The 16,235-nt window shown below is 40.9% G+C and overlaps 1 protein-coding gene across 1 annotated transcript in view; it reads right to left on the minus strand.

Annotated features, from left to right (window-relative positions):
• Mamdc2 (MAM domain containing 2) overlaps positions 1-16,235 on the minus strand; it is a 169,453-nt gene that overhangs the window by 75,335 nt on the left and 77,883 nt on the right. The window contains exons 5-6 of the mRNA XM_046459469.2: positions 15,628-15,765; positions 2,875-3,131 (exon numbers count right to left, since the gene is read on the minus strand). Of these exons, the coding sequence (XP_046315425.1) occupies positions 2,875-3,131; positions 15,628-15,765 (395 nt within the window). The remainder of the gene's footprint in view (positions 1-2,874; positions 3,132-15,627; positions 15,766-16,235) is intronic.

Genomic DNA, 16,235 nt, shown 5'->3' on the forward strand with positions numbered 1-16,235 from the left:
ACAATCAAGCCAAAATCACGACACCAAAAAGACAAAGACAACAAAAAACCACTCTAGCATCCAGAAAAATAACTATGAGCTAAATTTGACCTATAGACTTTTAGTTTGTAGTCTCTTCTGCAAGAGAATAGTGCCTTGGAGGCAGAGAGACTAGAGTTCAAATCTTATCTTATCACTTACTAGTTAGGCAACTTAGATACATCAGTAAATCTCTCAAGGTCATGCTTTTCTCATCTGTTAAAACAGGCAAAATAACATCTCCCTTGAGGAACTGTGGGGTAGATTAAATGAGATAATGTATATAAAGATTAATCCTAATACAGCGTCAGGTATGTAAGAAGCTCTGAACTATTTTGTATCTTTTCCTTCAGCTTAACTCCCTCTTGAACTTATATTCAATTCCAAGTTCAATTAGCTACTACACTAATGGGCCTGAATAGGTCCTTTCTTTCTTTCAGGACTCTGTTTCTTCATTTTTGCAAAAAGGAAATTGGATTAGATGGTTTGTAAGGTCCCTTTCAGCTTAATCACAATAGTCCTAGAGGGACCTGGTATCCAGACTCTTCAAAATCTATGGGGAGCCCTGTAAGCTTCTCTTGACCAGAGAAAAGGGTTATAAATGAAGGAACAAATGAATGAAGAAACAGATGAATGAAAGAATATATGAGAGGGGCAAATTAAGTATACAAATTGACCCAGATCCATGACATTGAGCTTTCAATGCACTGACTGGTAAAGCAAACAAATTGTTCACATTGAGTAGGTAGATTAAGGATAATGTTTCTGATGAGGATATGCTAATCACAGTCCACATGCCAATGTGTTTTTTCTTGTTCTGAAAATTTCCAATGTTTGTTTTCCTTTTTTAAAATTTATTTGAGAATATGGTGACATTAAATTCTCTGATTTCTGTTGGACAAGTTTCTTTTCTTGGCAACTAGCAAGAGCAAATAATACCAGTGAATAGGTTCAGACCAGTGGAACAAAACCACATTCATGTGGACTCTAAGATGTGTTTAAATTTAGTAGTGTTGGGCATTGTAACTTCTCAAGTATTGATTTAAAAAATTTCAGCAACATTTCACTCATACAAACGTTATCTGAGCAGAGTTCATGGTCAGAGGAGAGGAGATGGTAAAGAAAAGACTGTGAGGATGTATGAGTGAGTGAGTGTGTGTGTGCCATGTGTGTGTGACTCACTTGACTTTAATAGAAGGGAAATGTTCTGAAGCAGTACATGCATTTCTTTTCCTCCTTGAAACCCAAACACATAGAAAACTTTCCACTGGGCTGCAAGAGCAAATTGGTCAGACTTTGGGTTAGGAAATAGCCCACAAGCTACCAAAAAAAAGAAAGAAAAAGAAAAGAAAGAAAACAACAAATCCACCATGTCCTCTCTGGGGCCATTCGGGGGTGGGGAGAAGAGGAAGATAAGAAGGAGGTGGGAGAGTGTCAGGCATGCCGTCAGTAGATGGATCACATCAGAAACCAAGACCCAATCCCAGCATTCTCTGCAGCCCTACAGCAGGCTAGCAGATGGCACCACTGAAAAGCAGCCAGAAGAATAATCTAGTTCTTTTGCACTTTAAAGGAAACCAAGGAAGACATTACAAAAGCATAAAGTGAGAAGTGGGGGGTATTAAAAACTTGTGGTACCTGAGACTCCACTTATAGCTCCAGGTCCTTAGAGCATATCTTTCATGTATAGCAACCACAGTGCTATCTGATCCTCCAGGTCCCATGGGTCCTCAGACAGAGCTGAGCCTCCTCCTACAGCTGTGGGTCAGATTTTAGTCTAGGAAATTTCCTAAGCTCTCTGGCATTCACCAGCTGTGTGATCTAAAAAATGATGTCAACTTTCTTGGACACTCTGTTTCTCCTTTTTCATCTGTAAATATGGGGATAATTTTACCATTTTATTGGATAATAGTCTTGAAAGTACTTAAAAGTTCTCAAACATATACATGGATATATATACTAATATATATGCTTAGAGAAAGGTCTACAAGGATAAACACCAAAATGTTAGTGTTCTTCATTTTTGTGGGATTGGCCTGGGGCATTTTAACTTACTTTGCTTCTTTGAATTTTGTAATTCTTCCGCATTGCACATTTATCATTTATATAACCGTAAAAACAGTTGTAAGATAAATGCATCAAGATTTGTTTCAAATTAGGGCTTTAGTGTTAAGGTCTGTAAACAAGTCTGGATGGCGCCTGGCATTTTGCCAGAGGGAGTGGTTTGTGAAGTAAAGCCAGGGAGCCATTAAGTGTGGAGATTCCTTATTGGTTGACTGCTGTATCTAGTTTATGTTAATTAAGATAAGGTGTGTGGAATGTATAAATACCCCTCCTGTCCTACAATAAACGGCTCCCTCTCATGCTGTATCAATGTACACAAGTTGCTCGTCACCCCCCGGTTATTTTGCTGCAGCCGGACTGCGGCACTTTAGTAGTAAGTTTATTTTTGATTTTTATGACATTATTTATGCTGCAAAGAAAGGATTTAAGTCAGTTTTTTTTCTAGAAAGACAAGTCTCTTAGTTAAGGGAGACCTTCAAAACTGCTTTGGGGAATGGAATTCCCCAAAGATGGAACTGGTTGCTGTTGCTTATTTCCATCTTAGAACTTTCCATGGTCATAATGCAAGGTTCAGAGGGAACACATGCCTAGGAAATCTAGTCGGTAGACCTCAACCCTCACTTTTGATTGTCAGTGCAAAATAAAAACTTTAAATAGAAATTCAATGCATGCCCACCTTAAAAGAAAGATTGAGATGCAGCAGGAAAAGAAGACTGACAGGTGTTGTGTGTGGACCTCCCTGCCAGTGTGTGGGTGGATCCCCAAAGCAACACCTGCTCAGGGCACACTTACCTCCATGGGGTAAGGAGTGCTGAACTCGACCTCTGCAAGGTTCCAGTCTGCATTCCCTGGATTGTCCACTTTCCAGATCTCCTCATACAGGCCGGCCACATCCCGAGTGTAAAGGGAAAAGACGTTGTCATTCCCCTGCTGGAGCTGGTAATAGAAGGACAGGCAGCCAGACATGGGGGCCGTGGTCATGGGGGAGATGAGCTGAGCCACCTCTTGGAAGTGCTTGACGTAAACTGAGTCCACGTACATGTAGTGGCCTGAAAAATCACATAGGGAACACAGGGTGAGAGCTGATGACAAAACGGTAGGATTCTGGGATTCACTTCAACATAATCCAGGGGAGTGGTGTGGTGGAGGGAGTGGAGGGGTCATAGATGAAAGCGGTCTGGCCATGAGTGGATAAATGTTGCAGCTGGGAGACAGGCACATGGCATTCATTGTTCTGTAAATACTGGATGAGAACCATTCTTTTTATTTCCTTTACTTTTTTCTTCCTTTTTATTCCCTGGGTGCTGGGAATTGAATCCAGGGCCTCTCTCATGCTAAATGAGTGCTCATCTATTGAGCTATAACCCCAGCCCAGCTTAACCTTACTCTCCTTACCCCACTGGAAAGTTTCCTTCTTTATTCACTTTTTTCCAATATTTTTTTATTGGTGCATTGTAATTTTACATAGTAGTGGTATTCATAATTTCATATTTGTACATGTACATAATTTGATTACCCTCACTTTTAATTGAAGTAATACACATATAGAAAGAAAAATATGTCATCTGCAAAGTGCTTGAATATTAAGGATGGACACACCCATGTGGGAAGAAACAGAACAATGCCTCAGAAGTCACAGCCTCCCAAGCCTTCTTTGAGTTATAAAGACTTTAACAGTATACAAAGCATACCATCTATTCTTAGAGGGCATAGAGGGACACACCTGGGCATCTTTACAATTTATACAAAATGCCATCGTGTGTTTTTTGAATGAAACTAAAACGGTATTCCAACTAGATGGCAATTTGTGTGTCATTAATGAACCATGTAGGCTAATCAGTACTGCAGGTAGGACTAGGATTTGGAAGTCTGATCTTTTGATAATATTCTCAGCAGAACCTGGTGATACCACCTGGCAGGTGCAGAGGCTGATCCTCACTAGAGGCCACAAACAAAAAAAAAAACCCTGTGTGGCAGAATGGGGAGAGCTTTGGTTCAGCATTGAAAAGAACTGAGTTTGACTCCTGTGTCATTTCTTATTAGCCCTGTGATCTTGAGGCAGTTTCTGAATTTGTCTGGGCTTCAATTTCCTGATCTGTAAAATGAGAATCAAATATAGTCATTCTTTGGTATTATGTAGGATTGGTTCTAACAGTCCCTAAGGATACTCAAATCTATGAATGTTCAAGTCCCTTAGAAAAAAAATGGAGTAGTATTTGCATATAACCTATACTCATCCTCCCTTACACTTGAAACCACCTCTCAATTGCTTATAATACTTAATGCAATGTAAATACCATGTAAATAGTTGTTATTGGGTATTGTTAATGGAATAATAGCAAGAAAAATTCTGTAAATGTTTAGTAAAGATGCAATTATTTTCCCTGAATATTTTTGGTCTTGGTTGAATTCATGAATTCACGAAACCCCTGGATAGAGAGAGCTGACTGTACTTCCCTCACAGGGTCAACAGGAATACATATGTAAATTACAATAGGAATACAATAAGATTACATTTGTAAAGTTGTTTAGCATTTGCACAGCACATTGTAATTGCCTGACATATTATAATGAAATAGTCTTGCCACTCATAGAACTACACTTGCCCAATAGTCTGTTTTTTATAAGGGTTGGCTGCTATTATTAACAATTCTGCATTAATTTATTGAAGCTATGACTGAGAAGTGGTATGTAATGTAGCTTGGGCAGAATGTTCTATTTATAAGCTCAGAACAATTACAACTTAATATCTTTAATCTAATAGGATTAATTAATCTAATAACATAGTGCCTGGTTAATAAGAATTCCTTTCCCTTGGCAAAAAAGGAATAAAAATATTAGGAACAATACAGTATATGTAGTTCACACACTGGGTATTTAGCACACTGCCCGGTGTGGAAAGCCCTCAACACATGGTTATTCAGAGCACGAACACAGTCTGAGAAAGGTTGTCACTCAACAAAGCAGAGGAAAGATGGGCAGATCCAAGCTCACTTTCTCCTCGTGGCAAACTGTTCAACCCCTGGCATAATCTCCCTTATGTAAATGTAATTTCTCTTATCATCTTGCCAAGCCATGCAACTGTGAATCAATAGAGATCACAAACTCAGATGCTCAGAGGAACCAGCCAGATTAAGTGTACTCCAGAAGTGGACTGAACCAGGGAGAAAATAGAAGCTGGTGAATTAGTTACCAGCATCGGAGATCATATTTCCTCAGCAACAAGAAACAGAAAAGCTTCTCTGGAAAAAATCAGATAACTGGATAGGGCTAGGCCCGTATTCTCAAGTAGCAATAATCAGATGTCAGTAAGGAGCCTGCCCCTTGCATGGACATGTGTTCTGATGCCTCTAGGCCTAGACTTTCTCACAGAAGCTCAAAATCCAGTTTTGTGTGGTAAACCAATCAAGTTTTAAATATGTTCCCTGTGTTTGCTAGGACTGGCAAAACAAAATACGGCAATACTGGGTGACTTAAACTAAGAAAACTTATTGTCTCACAGTCCTGGAGGCTGGAAGTTGGAGATCAGGGTGTCAGCAGGGTTGGTTGCATCTGAGGGAAGAATCTGTCCCAGGTCTCTCTCCTACTTCTGTGGTTTACTAATAATCTTTGGCATTCCTTGGCTTGTGACTCTCAGTCTTTGTCTTTACAAAGACTGTTCTCCCTGTCTGTGTATCTCCCCCTGTGTCCAAAGTTGTTCTTTTCCTAAGAACACTAGTCATATTGGACTAGGGCCTCACCCTTCTCCAGCATGACCTCATATTCTTTAATTACATATGCAATGACCCTATTTCCAAATAAAGTCATATTCGGAAGTATTGGGCATTTGGGGCAGCACAATTTACCCTACAACAAAACCTCCTACCATAATTTTTTAAACTTATGTGTACCAAATAAACATATCTTTAGACTGGACATGGCTATTGGAGTCCGCTTGGCCACCTCTGGGGAGGAATTTTAAAGGAAGAATCAGAGTGCCAGACTAGGAGGAATCAATGAACCTCTGATATGGACGGGAGGACACTCCTTCTTATCCCAAACTCAAATGATCTCTAAAGCAGTTCTGGAGGCCAGCTAGCCTCAACTGGAACATTTTAGTAATGGAGAATGCATGTTACCAACTAGCCTCTTTAATATGACTCCATTGCCTAAGATCTCATGTGATGATCAAGTGCAGAGGTGAGGTCTTCATTGCCTTTTTTTGGGGGTACTGGGGATTGAACTCAAGGGCACTTGACCATTAAGCCACATCCTCAGCCCTATTTTGTGTTTTATTTAGAGACAGGTTTTCACTGAATTGCTTAGTGCTTTGCTTTTGCTGAGTCTGGCTTTGAATTTGCGATCCTCCTGCCTCAGCCCCCTGAGCTGCTGGGATTACAGATGTGCATCACCGTGCCTGGCTTCCTTGCCTTTTGAATATGTTTACCAGTAAGACAGAATCCCTTTACAAGATATGCCTCCAGGAGAACTGAGTGGAGGAGAATGAGCTATAAAAACTTTGTTTCCTTGATTCCTCATTGGGGTGGACATGAAAGTGGGCTATTGAATTCCCATCAAGAAAACTTTCTGTAGTGACATAATTGCCTGTCAGTCTCCACTTGCCTCCCCTTTGGATCCACAACAGTGTTTGTACCAAGGCCCATCAGTCTGGGCTGCTCTCAGGCCACAAGGGGACTAAAGCAGAACCATCCCACCTTCCAGGGGCTTCTGAGAAACTTCTCGGCCTGGCCTCTCCTTTTTCTCAGGATTTGCATCTGGTGCTGAAGGTTTGCCAAAACCAGGACCACATTATGACTTTTTGGGGCCTGGACACTTTCTCTTCCTCCGTAACTATATTAAAAATTGTAGTCTGTGTTTGCATTGGTATAAAGATGAATGTAACCTAGGCTGGATTTGTTATTGTATTTGTGATCACCATGTTCATTTTCTGGTCTGGTTTTAAAATAATCAAAATTAAAACATTGTTGTGGACCCCTAAAATAGCATGGCTTCTAAGGCACCATGTCTACTGTGCCTAATGAGTATATACTGTCCCCAGCTATTCAGGCTCCTTTTCCCAAGTCTTTCACAGATATATTCTCTAATATGTCTCTTTACTTTTTTATCCCGGTTTAGTGTTTGCTTCTCAGAGGACCAAACTGATCCAGCCACGAAGAGAGAAATCATTCCGCCCAGGGTGAGGAGCATCTATCTCCAAAGATTCTAGAAGTTTTTCAATGAATCTGAAAAACTTCACAAATCTACTTGAAGCTATGCATTCTACTTTTGAAGTATGCTATAACTGTGCTGAGCAAGATACATTCCTCACCTCCAGCCCTTTTATAAATTCCTCTGCCTTGTAGCTAACAGATATCTGATAGTCTTTTTTAAACACAGTTACTCACCTGCTGTGTGGACAATATTTTATCCTGAATGTGCAGTTGAAGTGCCCCATTAACAACTCACACTCCTGATGTGAGGCCAAGTGAACCACAATCACATTTCTGATCTAAAAAGCATCCAGTAAACATAATGTGACCTGCCCAATGTGAGTCAGAGAGACTGCCGGGAATCAGCCCAAGACTGCTGACACCAAGTCTCACATGGAACCACTAGTCTAGACCACATTCTGTTGGCCTCCTTTCCTTTCCATCGTTCATATGTTGCTAGAGTTGGGTACTAATTACTGACAATCTGAATAACACTAATTTTTCTCACTGGGAAGCACAAAGCTGCTCATCACCTCTGTTGAAAGGGTGAAGGGGATTCTCAAGGCACCATTCAGATATCTGCCCCAGGAGTCCAGGCTGGAGGGTCAGCAGTAGCCCTGGGAGTGTATCATCTGTACAATCTGCTCTGAGGGGAGCAGCCAGTGGTTGGGTGGGTGCAGATGGCATTTGTGCTTCTTTTGAAGGAGAATACAGAAGGCAGCCTGGAGTTCTTGGGAAATATTGTCCAGGGTATGGTGTTCTGGGAATTTTCCTTCTGAGGTCAATGAAGCTAAGGCTTGAGCTTCCAGAACCTCTAGGAGGCACAATTTTTGTAAGCTCAAGATTTGAGTTGGATGAAACTACTTTAGATATGAGACTGGAGTATATGGGCTTTAAGTTGACAAGATCCTATAATCAACCAAATTATTGTGGGATCCTGAGATGAGGGATCTTAAAGAATTAAAACCTTAAAAATGAAAGATTCTGGATAGGGGAACAATTGGGTTCCGAATAGGATTAAGAATCCAAAAGTTTATTGCTACTCCAAGGAAATCTGTGCTACATTTCAATAGTCAGATTGGAAGTCATTATATTATTTCCGGATTCTGGGTTATATACAAGAAGCCTGAAGTTGCTAGGGAAAAAACAACTTCAAATTTCAGCTAAAATATTACAGTTCTCAATATTGCCAGGCAAAGCCCAGGTCCCCTTGGGATTCGGCCTGAGTGATGATACATGTACAATCGCTTCTGAAGAGGACTTTCCTTCCTCTCTTGCAACAGGCCTCTGGATTAGCTAAACTTTTCAAGTGGAACCAGCAGCTGCTTGTAGTCAGCCATTTTCTCTTGAATTAGAAAAAGAACTTTGAGGGCAGTTCCTAAACATTTAATTTCAAACAGCGTGGCTCACCAGTATTCCCTAAAGATTGCCCGTGGTTTGGCCATGATGCCAAAGGCATCCGTTAACTCAGCTGTGATTTGGTTCTGTTGGCCACATTTGTACTCCAGTTGCTTTGTCTGTTTCACGGTCACTTGCTGTCTGGACAAGCCACCTCCCTGATGAGGGAGACAACTTGGTTTGAAGAAACACATGCCAGATAGAAATATGCACTGGTCTGCCACCATGGTGAGCAGACAGCACCCAAAGACATGCCTATTTTCCTGCTCCATAAATCCAACAGTTATTTATGTTCATGACTCTTTAGTTTGATGGGTTTGGGAAATTTTTACTATCATAGAGTTGGACTGTAGTCCTTTCCACACAGATTTCAAGGATCACATAAATGTAAAGTAAGAGGAACTTCTGGTCTCTATTAAGACCTCTGGCTGAGAACGATGGAAGAGACAAACCTCTATTTTCTAAAGAGGGGTGACAGACCATCAATATGCTAAGTGGCAGCACCTGGTACTAAGACTACCCTACCAATTTTAACCCGTCTCTCCCTTCCAACCTGTATGTATGAGAAGTGAAAAGATGGATCAGAGAGATTGGGGATGGGGTTTCTTTGAAAAGAGTTGTCACATAGTTGACTTGCTCTGCTTCACTTTGATCTTTCAAGGGAGAAGAAGGGACTAGCTTTCCCTTTCTTACCCTGATGCAGGGAGGAAGCTTAAGGGAACCAGTCATAGATGGGGTGAAGGAGGGATACTGTCACCTGGCCTCATCCTTTCCTGTATGTGCAGAATTTCCTAGCCTCTGCAGCTACTTTGGGCTTGAGATGAAGGTGATCAGAGCGCTTGAGAGAAGTCGATCAGTTAAAAACTGGAGTTCACAGTGTACAGAGACAAGTGTCTGACCCAGGATTGCACACAGCTAAAGGCAATAAGCTGACTGTGGGGACAGAGTGAAGAGAAAGGATTTTTGTTGCCAATGAGCTCCACTTCTAGAATTTGATGGTGCAAAGATATTGCATTTTCCCTTTGCTTAAGTGGGCAAGTTAGAAGGTAGCTAGGCTAGAGTACCTTGGAAGGACTCTTATCAAGAAGACCGTCTGCCAGCATGGTAACTCCCATAGAAAGGGGCTGGTGGCCTGTCCCATCACTCACAGGAACTGAAGTGGATTCCTAGATGGCCTGCTAGAGAGTACATCATTGCTGTCTGGAAACTGTAAAGTGGGATTCTCATTGGCCATGGGAGAAGTGTCCAGAATTTGACCACCAGCAGTGTGAAGGGCCTTAACTCCAGATTAAATAGCACCAGGGAAGCAATACTTTTGTCTCTGACCCCTTCTTTCAGTTTTGTGCATTTTAAGTTTGACTGAATTTAATCCTTGAAAATGAGGCTTCCTGTGAATCTGTGAAAATGCCTAGAAACCATGGTAAATCCTCCTGGGAGGGGGAGGGGCTCCAGCAGAGCCTTCACCTAGGCAAGGCTGGGGAAGTGAGTAAAGCTGTTCCTCCCTGAGGGCTTATGCCACGACCCAAATTGATCAATGCACAGAGCGAACGAACAGGTCCTGTTAACATGTCTCTGGAGCTCAATCCAGACCAAAATGAGAAAAAAGTGTCCGGACTTATGGAGACATGATCCATCCTCTCATGGTCTCTGACAGAATAAAATAATTCTAGCCTTATTTTAGACCTTACCTTGTCTGACTCCTTTCAGAGTAACTCTCTGAGCAGACTTGATTTAAAAATTTTGGCAAAGAAATGAGTTTCCCTTATTATTTTTCTGGCATTTATCATCTTTTTGCTAAGACTTGTAGAAACAGTAATGATCTGAGCTGTCAATAGGTTACCTCCTGAAAGATTTTTTTTTCACTTCATAAAATATTAACAAACAAAGAAACCCATGTGTGATGAATCAGAATTGAGTAAAGGAAAAAAAGAACCAGGATAAAATCTCATCCCCTCCAGTATTATGGAGAAGTCCCACTACAACTCTTACTGTGTATCTTATCTGGTTCTATCATTTGACAAGAACTTGGGGACATAGTATTCATTTAAAAATTGTGACTCACCTTTTGGGACAAACTGTTAAAAACACACAAGGCAAATGAAAGAAAACTCATATCTACAGTGTGTTTTGTAGATATTACATTCACTGTTCCCTTTCCTGCCACACAAAGACCGGTGTCCTGCTAGAAAGACCTCCCTCAACCCCTCTGCAGTGCTGATGTCCCTGAGCAGGTGCCCAGCTCTCCTTGCCCCTGTTCTATTGCTCCAGTTTTTAACCTGAAGGTAAAAAGCATGAGCTGTTTCTAGTACATGAATGATCATGAGATGAGTTCATATAGAGCAAAATCTGCTGCTGCAGGCAGACATCTGAACCATTTAATCTTTACTTTGCCACCCAAATTGATAGAGCTCAGGGAAAATCAATATACCCAGGAGAAGGCAAATGAAATAAGAGAGGCCACCTCTATCCTTTTTGAGCATTGGAATATTTCTTTCTTTCTACTTTTTTTTTTTTTAAAGAGTGATCTTGAGCCAATCTTTAAGTCACATGGCCATAGTTCTTCAAGTAAGAGTCTTTAGAATTTATATTTTTAGCCCCTATTCTGCCACTTCTCCATCCCACTCCCTTTATATATGTAATATGAGAAAGACTTACCTGGGAGTCCAGGTGAGTGTGTTTGTGTGTGTATGTGTGTGCGCGCACTTGTGTGCATGAGAGAGAGAGAGAGAGAGAGAGAGAGAGAGAGAGAGAGAGAGAGAGAGAGATGAGAGAGCTGTTTTCTAATGAATGGGAAAAATATCAGTCCAACAACCAAAGACAAATTGGAGTGAAATATCAGAGAAGATTTGGAAGAAGTAGGTGGAATGTATGCATCCAAGCTTCCTGCTAATCATAAGCAGGAACATTTCTGGGGATCTGGGATTTAGTCTGTCATCATGCACAGGCCATATTAATCTTCCCCTTAATTCATCTGGCTGAATTTCAGTTTGCCATTACTTCCTCTAGAAAGCCTTCCTAAGCCCCCAAATTGAGGCGATCTTTTTTTTTTTTGTCGTTGTTGTTTTTCCCCCCCCCGTGGGCCTATATCATTTATTTCATGCCTCTGTTAGTCACATGTTACTGCATATGTTTATCTAGCATTTTGATATTCAAGGAATTTAAGAAATGCTATAGCATACATTAGCACAGAATACATGAAAGGCACAAGACATCCTGAAATAAAGAAAACTGTTTAGCTGTTTTAAACTTAGAATTTCCCCAGTTTATCTGACCATATACTGTCCTTCTTCCTTCATATAAAGATTAGTATCCACAAAAACTGGTATTCTGAGGAAGAGCATTTTAGAAAAGTTGGTTTCCATATTTCTTTGAGGTTGGTGACTATTTTCACATCACCAAAGTATGCAAGAATGCCTGAAATATATAAACTGAATTATCAATAAAGAAGCCTCTTTCTGATGTCCAGGCTCTGCTTGGCCTGACTATGCAATTCTGTGTGCAGCAGAAAGGGCAATGGGAGCTCTCTTTAGGCTTCTTCCCTTCAGCCCTAGGATCAGCTGCTTCTTTTCCCCTCAAAATTGACATTAGGGGACTGAGCAATGCCAGTAGGCAAAGTCACCTGCTTTGGGGAGGTGCTTTAAAATAGCCAAGGAGGAAAAGATGGGAAAATGAAGAGGGGGAGGAGGAATGGAGAGAGGAAGCAAGAGATGGAGATAGAGGCAAGTTCAGTGGAGGGGTGACAGTCCCCTATCAGCAAGTCTTTGTGCTCCTCAGGGATGAGAATGCCACTATGCTTTCTGATCAAGATATTAGATATCTTGATATCCTCTTTTTCTCACCCCTTACTCCCTTTAGTTCTTTTTTTTTTTTCCTAATGTCAAGTGCAATGTGCTTATAGGTATTCAGGAGAGATGGAATACATTTTTGAAATAGATCTCAGTGGGTGGTGAATTTGGGGATTTTGATGTATATAGCATTAGGCAAAGAGGAAAGAGTAAAATTCTAGAACTCAAAAGCATCTTGGAGAACACTGAATTCAACTGCCTCATTTGCAAACAGGCTGTTGGAGACTAAGAAGTCAAGGGATTGCTCAAGGTCATACAGTGCTCTAACGACTAGGCCTGGAGCACAAGCACTCTGACTCCCAGCCTAGTGTGCTTTCCGTAGCCCTCATTGACACAAATATGACCAGAATGTTCTGTGGCCAGAAAATAAGCACCAGGACTATTAAATTCTTTAAAGGATGGATTGTATTCAGGTCATAGAGTCAAATGGATGATTTGACACTAGACAGTTGGTCTGTTGTTTCTCCAAAGAAATATATATTAATTCTGAGCTGGGAGAAGGATTGAGGATTAAAAAATGGTGCATTGAATAAGTAATCACTAAGCCAAGGCATTGGTCACCCAGAGGGTTTGACTTAGGACCTAATCTTTAAGTAATTTGTGAAAGGTCTCGAACATGTCCCTGTTATTTGAAATTGCACTTTTGTGTAGCTGTGATAACAAAATGAAAAATGATTCCAATCTTAATCTACTCGTTTTTCAAGATCCTTTCTACTCCTTGTACTAGATTATTCAGATATGACAGAAAAACAATATCAAAACAGGGCTATTTCCATACATGAAGAAAAAGTCATCTGAAAAAGAAAAGCTTTTTCAAAACTGTGAGAAATGTTAGTTGCTTTTTTCCTTTAGACATAGGTTTAAAGGAATGGCATTTTGCTACGTTGAGTTAACCCAATCATCCATGCAGATTTGTGGACCACTCTGCCATGACAGATTTTCCTTTTACAGATTATCCTTTACGCAGAACACTCATTTACATCCTGGCAAGGGCATAGACAGAGATGAGCTGTGTGTCTTTAGGGCCAAAGTATGGACCACACATAGGAAAACCCAATCTTTTGTCATTGTTTCAAAAGTGCTAAATGTTATTTTTAAAAGTAAGAAGTAAAACGTTTTTCCTTTTATCTCAGTGCCTTACATAAGTGAGCCTAGCTATATCTAAAGAAACAGTTTCTAGGGCACTCTTTTGAAATCTTGTTCTGGGTGTTTGTCCTCTGCCTTCTGAGACACCCTCCTTCAGGTTGATCTACCTAAATATACCTAAAAATAGGGAGGGATCTCTCCCCTGTTCACAGACCTCCAATTGTCAATAGAATGAACGTGAAATCCCCTTCCTGGCATTCAAGGCCTTTTAGAATTGGCCCCTACACTGCTTTCTCAGTCTTGTCTTTCTCCCGTTTATTCCTTGTAGTTGACATTACCGTTGTTGCTCCTGCAAGCTCGTCTCTGCCTGTCAAAATCACACCCACCCTTCAAATGCAGTTTACTTCCTTATCATGACTTAGATGCCATCCAAGCAGTGAGGGATTTATCTCTGTATTCTAGCACCTCTCTTTTTTTGGTGCGGGGGAGAGGACCACTCTTACAGCACTGGACATACAACCTGGCGTGACCATTCATTTGTGGTAGAACTCTCCTTCTCTTTCTTGAATGCATATTCCTGGCAGCTGGGAAGATGCCTGGAAAACCATCATTTTGTCATTTTCCTTATAGTACTAATAGTAAAGGTAAAATAGATGAAAATCCAAATCTAAAGTCGGGGTTGTCTTAAACAGACAATCCCCATAAGACTCCAGTATTTTTACATGGTTACTTACAAGTATTTGTTGTAAGAAGCCTAGATGTTGGGGGTGAGAGAAGGAAACTTGTTAAATAAAGCTACAAAGTAGATATTGGTCAGTTTTTAAAATCAGCCCATATAGTGTTTTTTTTTTTAAAGAAAATATTCACCAATTTTTAAAAATTTGAGAAATCTCACATAAAAATCCTTTCTTCCCGATGTCTTGAAAAATAAAAGGATCTGGCAACCTGGGCTTGCATCCTCTTTGCTCTTTAGTCCTCACCCGGCCCACACATCACTTATTATTATATCTTCCTGGATACTGAATCTGAAACTCTAGATATGAAGAAGGACTTAGAATGAAAGCAAAGAGAATAATAAGGTCAAAATGAAGATTGTCCAGAGTCAAGGTAAGCTGCAGCATGGGCACCTTAGAAAAGAAGTTGGACACATGCTTAAAAATATTCAGATGAAAAAAGGAAATTCAGATTTAAAAAAAAAAGGAAAAAAAGGTAAAAGAACAAATGCAGATGAAGAGATTCTACAGTGACTGAGAGAAAACAGAAAGGACCATAAAAATTTGTCATGTCTTCAGGCCTGGGCACATGCTGTTGTCATGAGCAATTTATTGGGGAGTGAATAGATCACCTCAGTATTCAGATAGAAAATGCCACTGTTCACAGCAGAACCAAAATTCCTGTTCTTGCTTTGGTTGAAAAGCCAACCACCAGAATCTTCTCACTTTTTTGGAGAAGACCTTAGAGTTGAGGATGGAAATTTCTGGCAACTGAAGGGAAACTTAAACTCTTCCAAGTTTTACCAGGGTCCAGGGGAGAGCAGTGATAACCCACAAAAATAAACCCTTGTCCTGATCCAGTCCTCTGATGATAATCTCAGCTTACTTAGCCACCAGGGGGCCCTGTTGCACACCACATTCAGCATTAATCACCAGTATTGGCTCACCTCACTGTCATTTGGGAAGTTCTTTCATCCTTCTATCTATTTTTAGTGAAAAGGAACCTGGGATTATTTCAACCTTGTCTTTAAAAACAAGGACTATTAAACAACAAATAGATAAGAAAATAAAACATAATGGAAATGTGAAAATCGCAAGACCAGGTCACTGGGGGGGGGGGGGGCTTTTTCTTGGTTGTGGAGCCCATGCCTACAGATGGTCTCTATCTAACTCTGTATTCTACCCTACTCTTCCATCAGGGCCCCCAGTACCTAGTCTGCTGATAGAAGCCAGAGTCAGGTCAATGCAGTGGGTGGGAAGAGATGGCAGAAAAATTCGCCCAGGGGAAAAGGACTCCATATTTCTCCTGCTCACCCAGTTCATTCTTGAAGGTGTGATCCTGTGGGAGAATGGAGTGGGAGTTCCGAATAGTTCCTCCTCCAACAAACCAGTTCACATTGGGATTCCAGCGGTTCACAAAGCCACAGAGATGATTTTCTTCAAAGTCACACTCTGGTCAAAGAGAAATAAAAACGTGTGTCATGAACACATAGTCATACTTGGGCATGCCCATACTGCAGAGTTGGCCTGATACATTCCTCTGCTCCCTGGAACATTTGTACCAGGACTCCATGACAATATTAGCCAAGAAGCAAGAACTTACAGTGAATGAAGACTCTAACTCATCCCTGCCACTTTGAATTGTGGACCTTCCATTTACTAGCTAGGGGGTTTGCTGAATGACCTCTCTTAGCCTGTTTCTCCACATGTGAACTGGGGAAAATGTTCCCACCACATAGGCTTGTTGTAAGTGTGGCCAGTGCTGGGCATAAGCTGGCCATTTTTGTCAGTCATCTCTGTTAATTAAATAAAATAATTAATTCATTGGCCCCAGGGTTTGAACCTAGGACCCTTCAGCATGTACTCTACCACTGGGTCCACCCCCAGCTGCAGTCATATCTATTTTAATGAATATTTAGGGT

The sequence above is a fragment of the Marmota monax genome, unplaced genomic scaffold, assembly GCF_021218885.2.
Source record: "Marmota monax isolate L192 unplaced genomic scaffold, Marmota_monax_Labrador192_F-V1.1 WCK01_AAM20220418_F8-fsc00059, whole genome shotgun sequence".
Lineage (NCBI taxonomy): Eukaryota > Metazoa > Chordata > Mammalia > Rodentia > Sciuridae > Marmota > Marmota monax.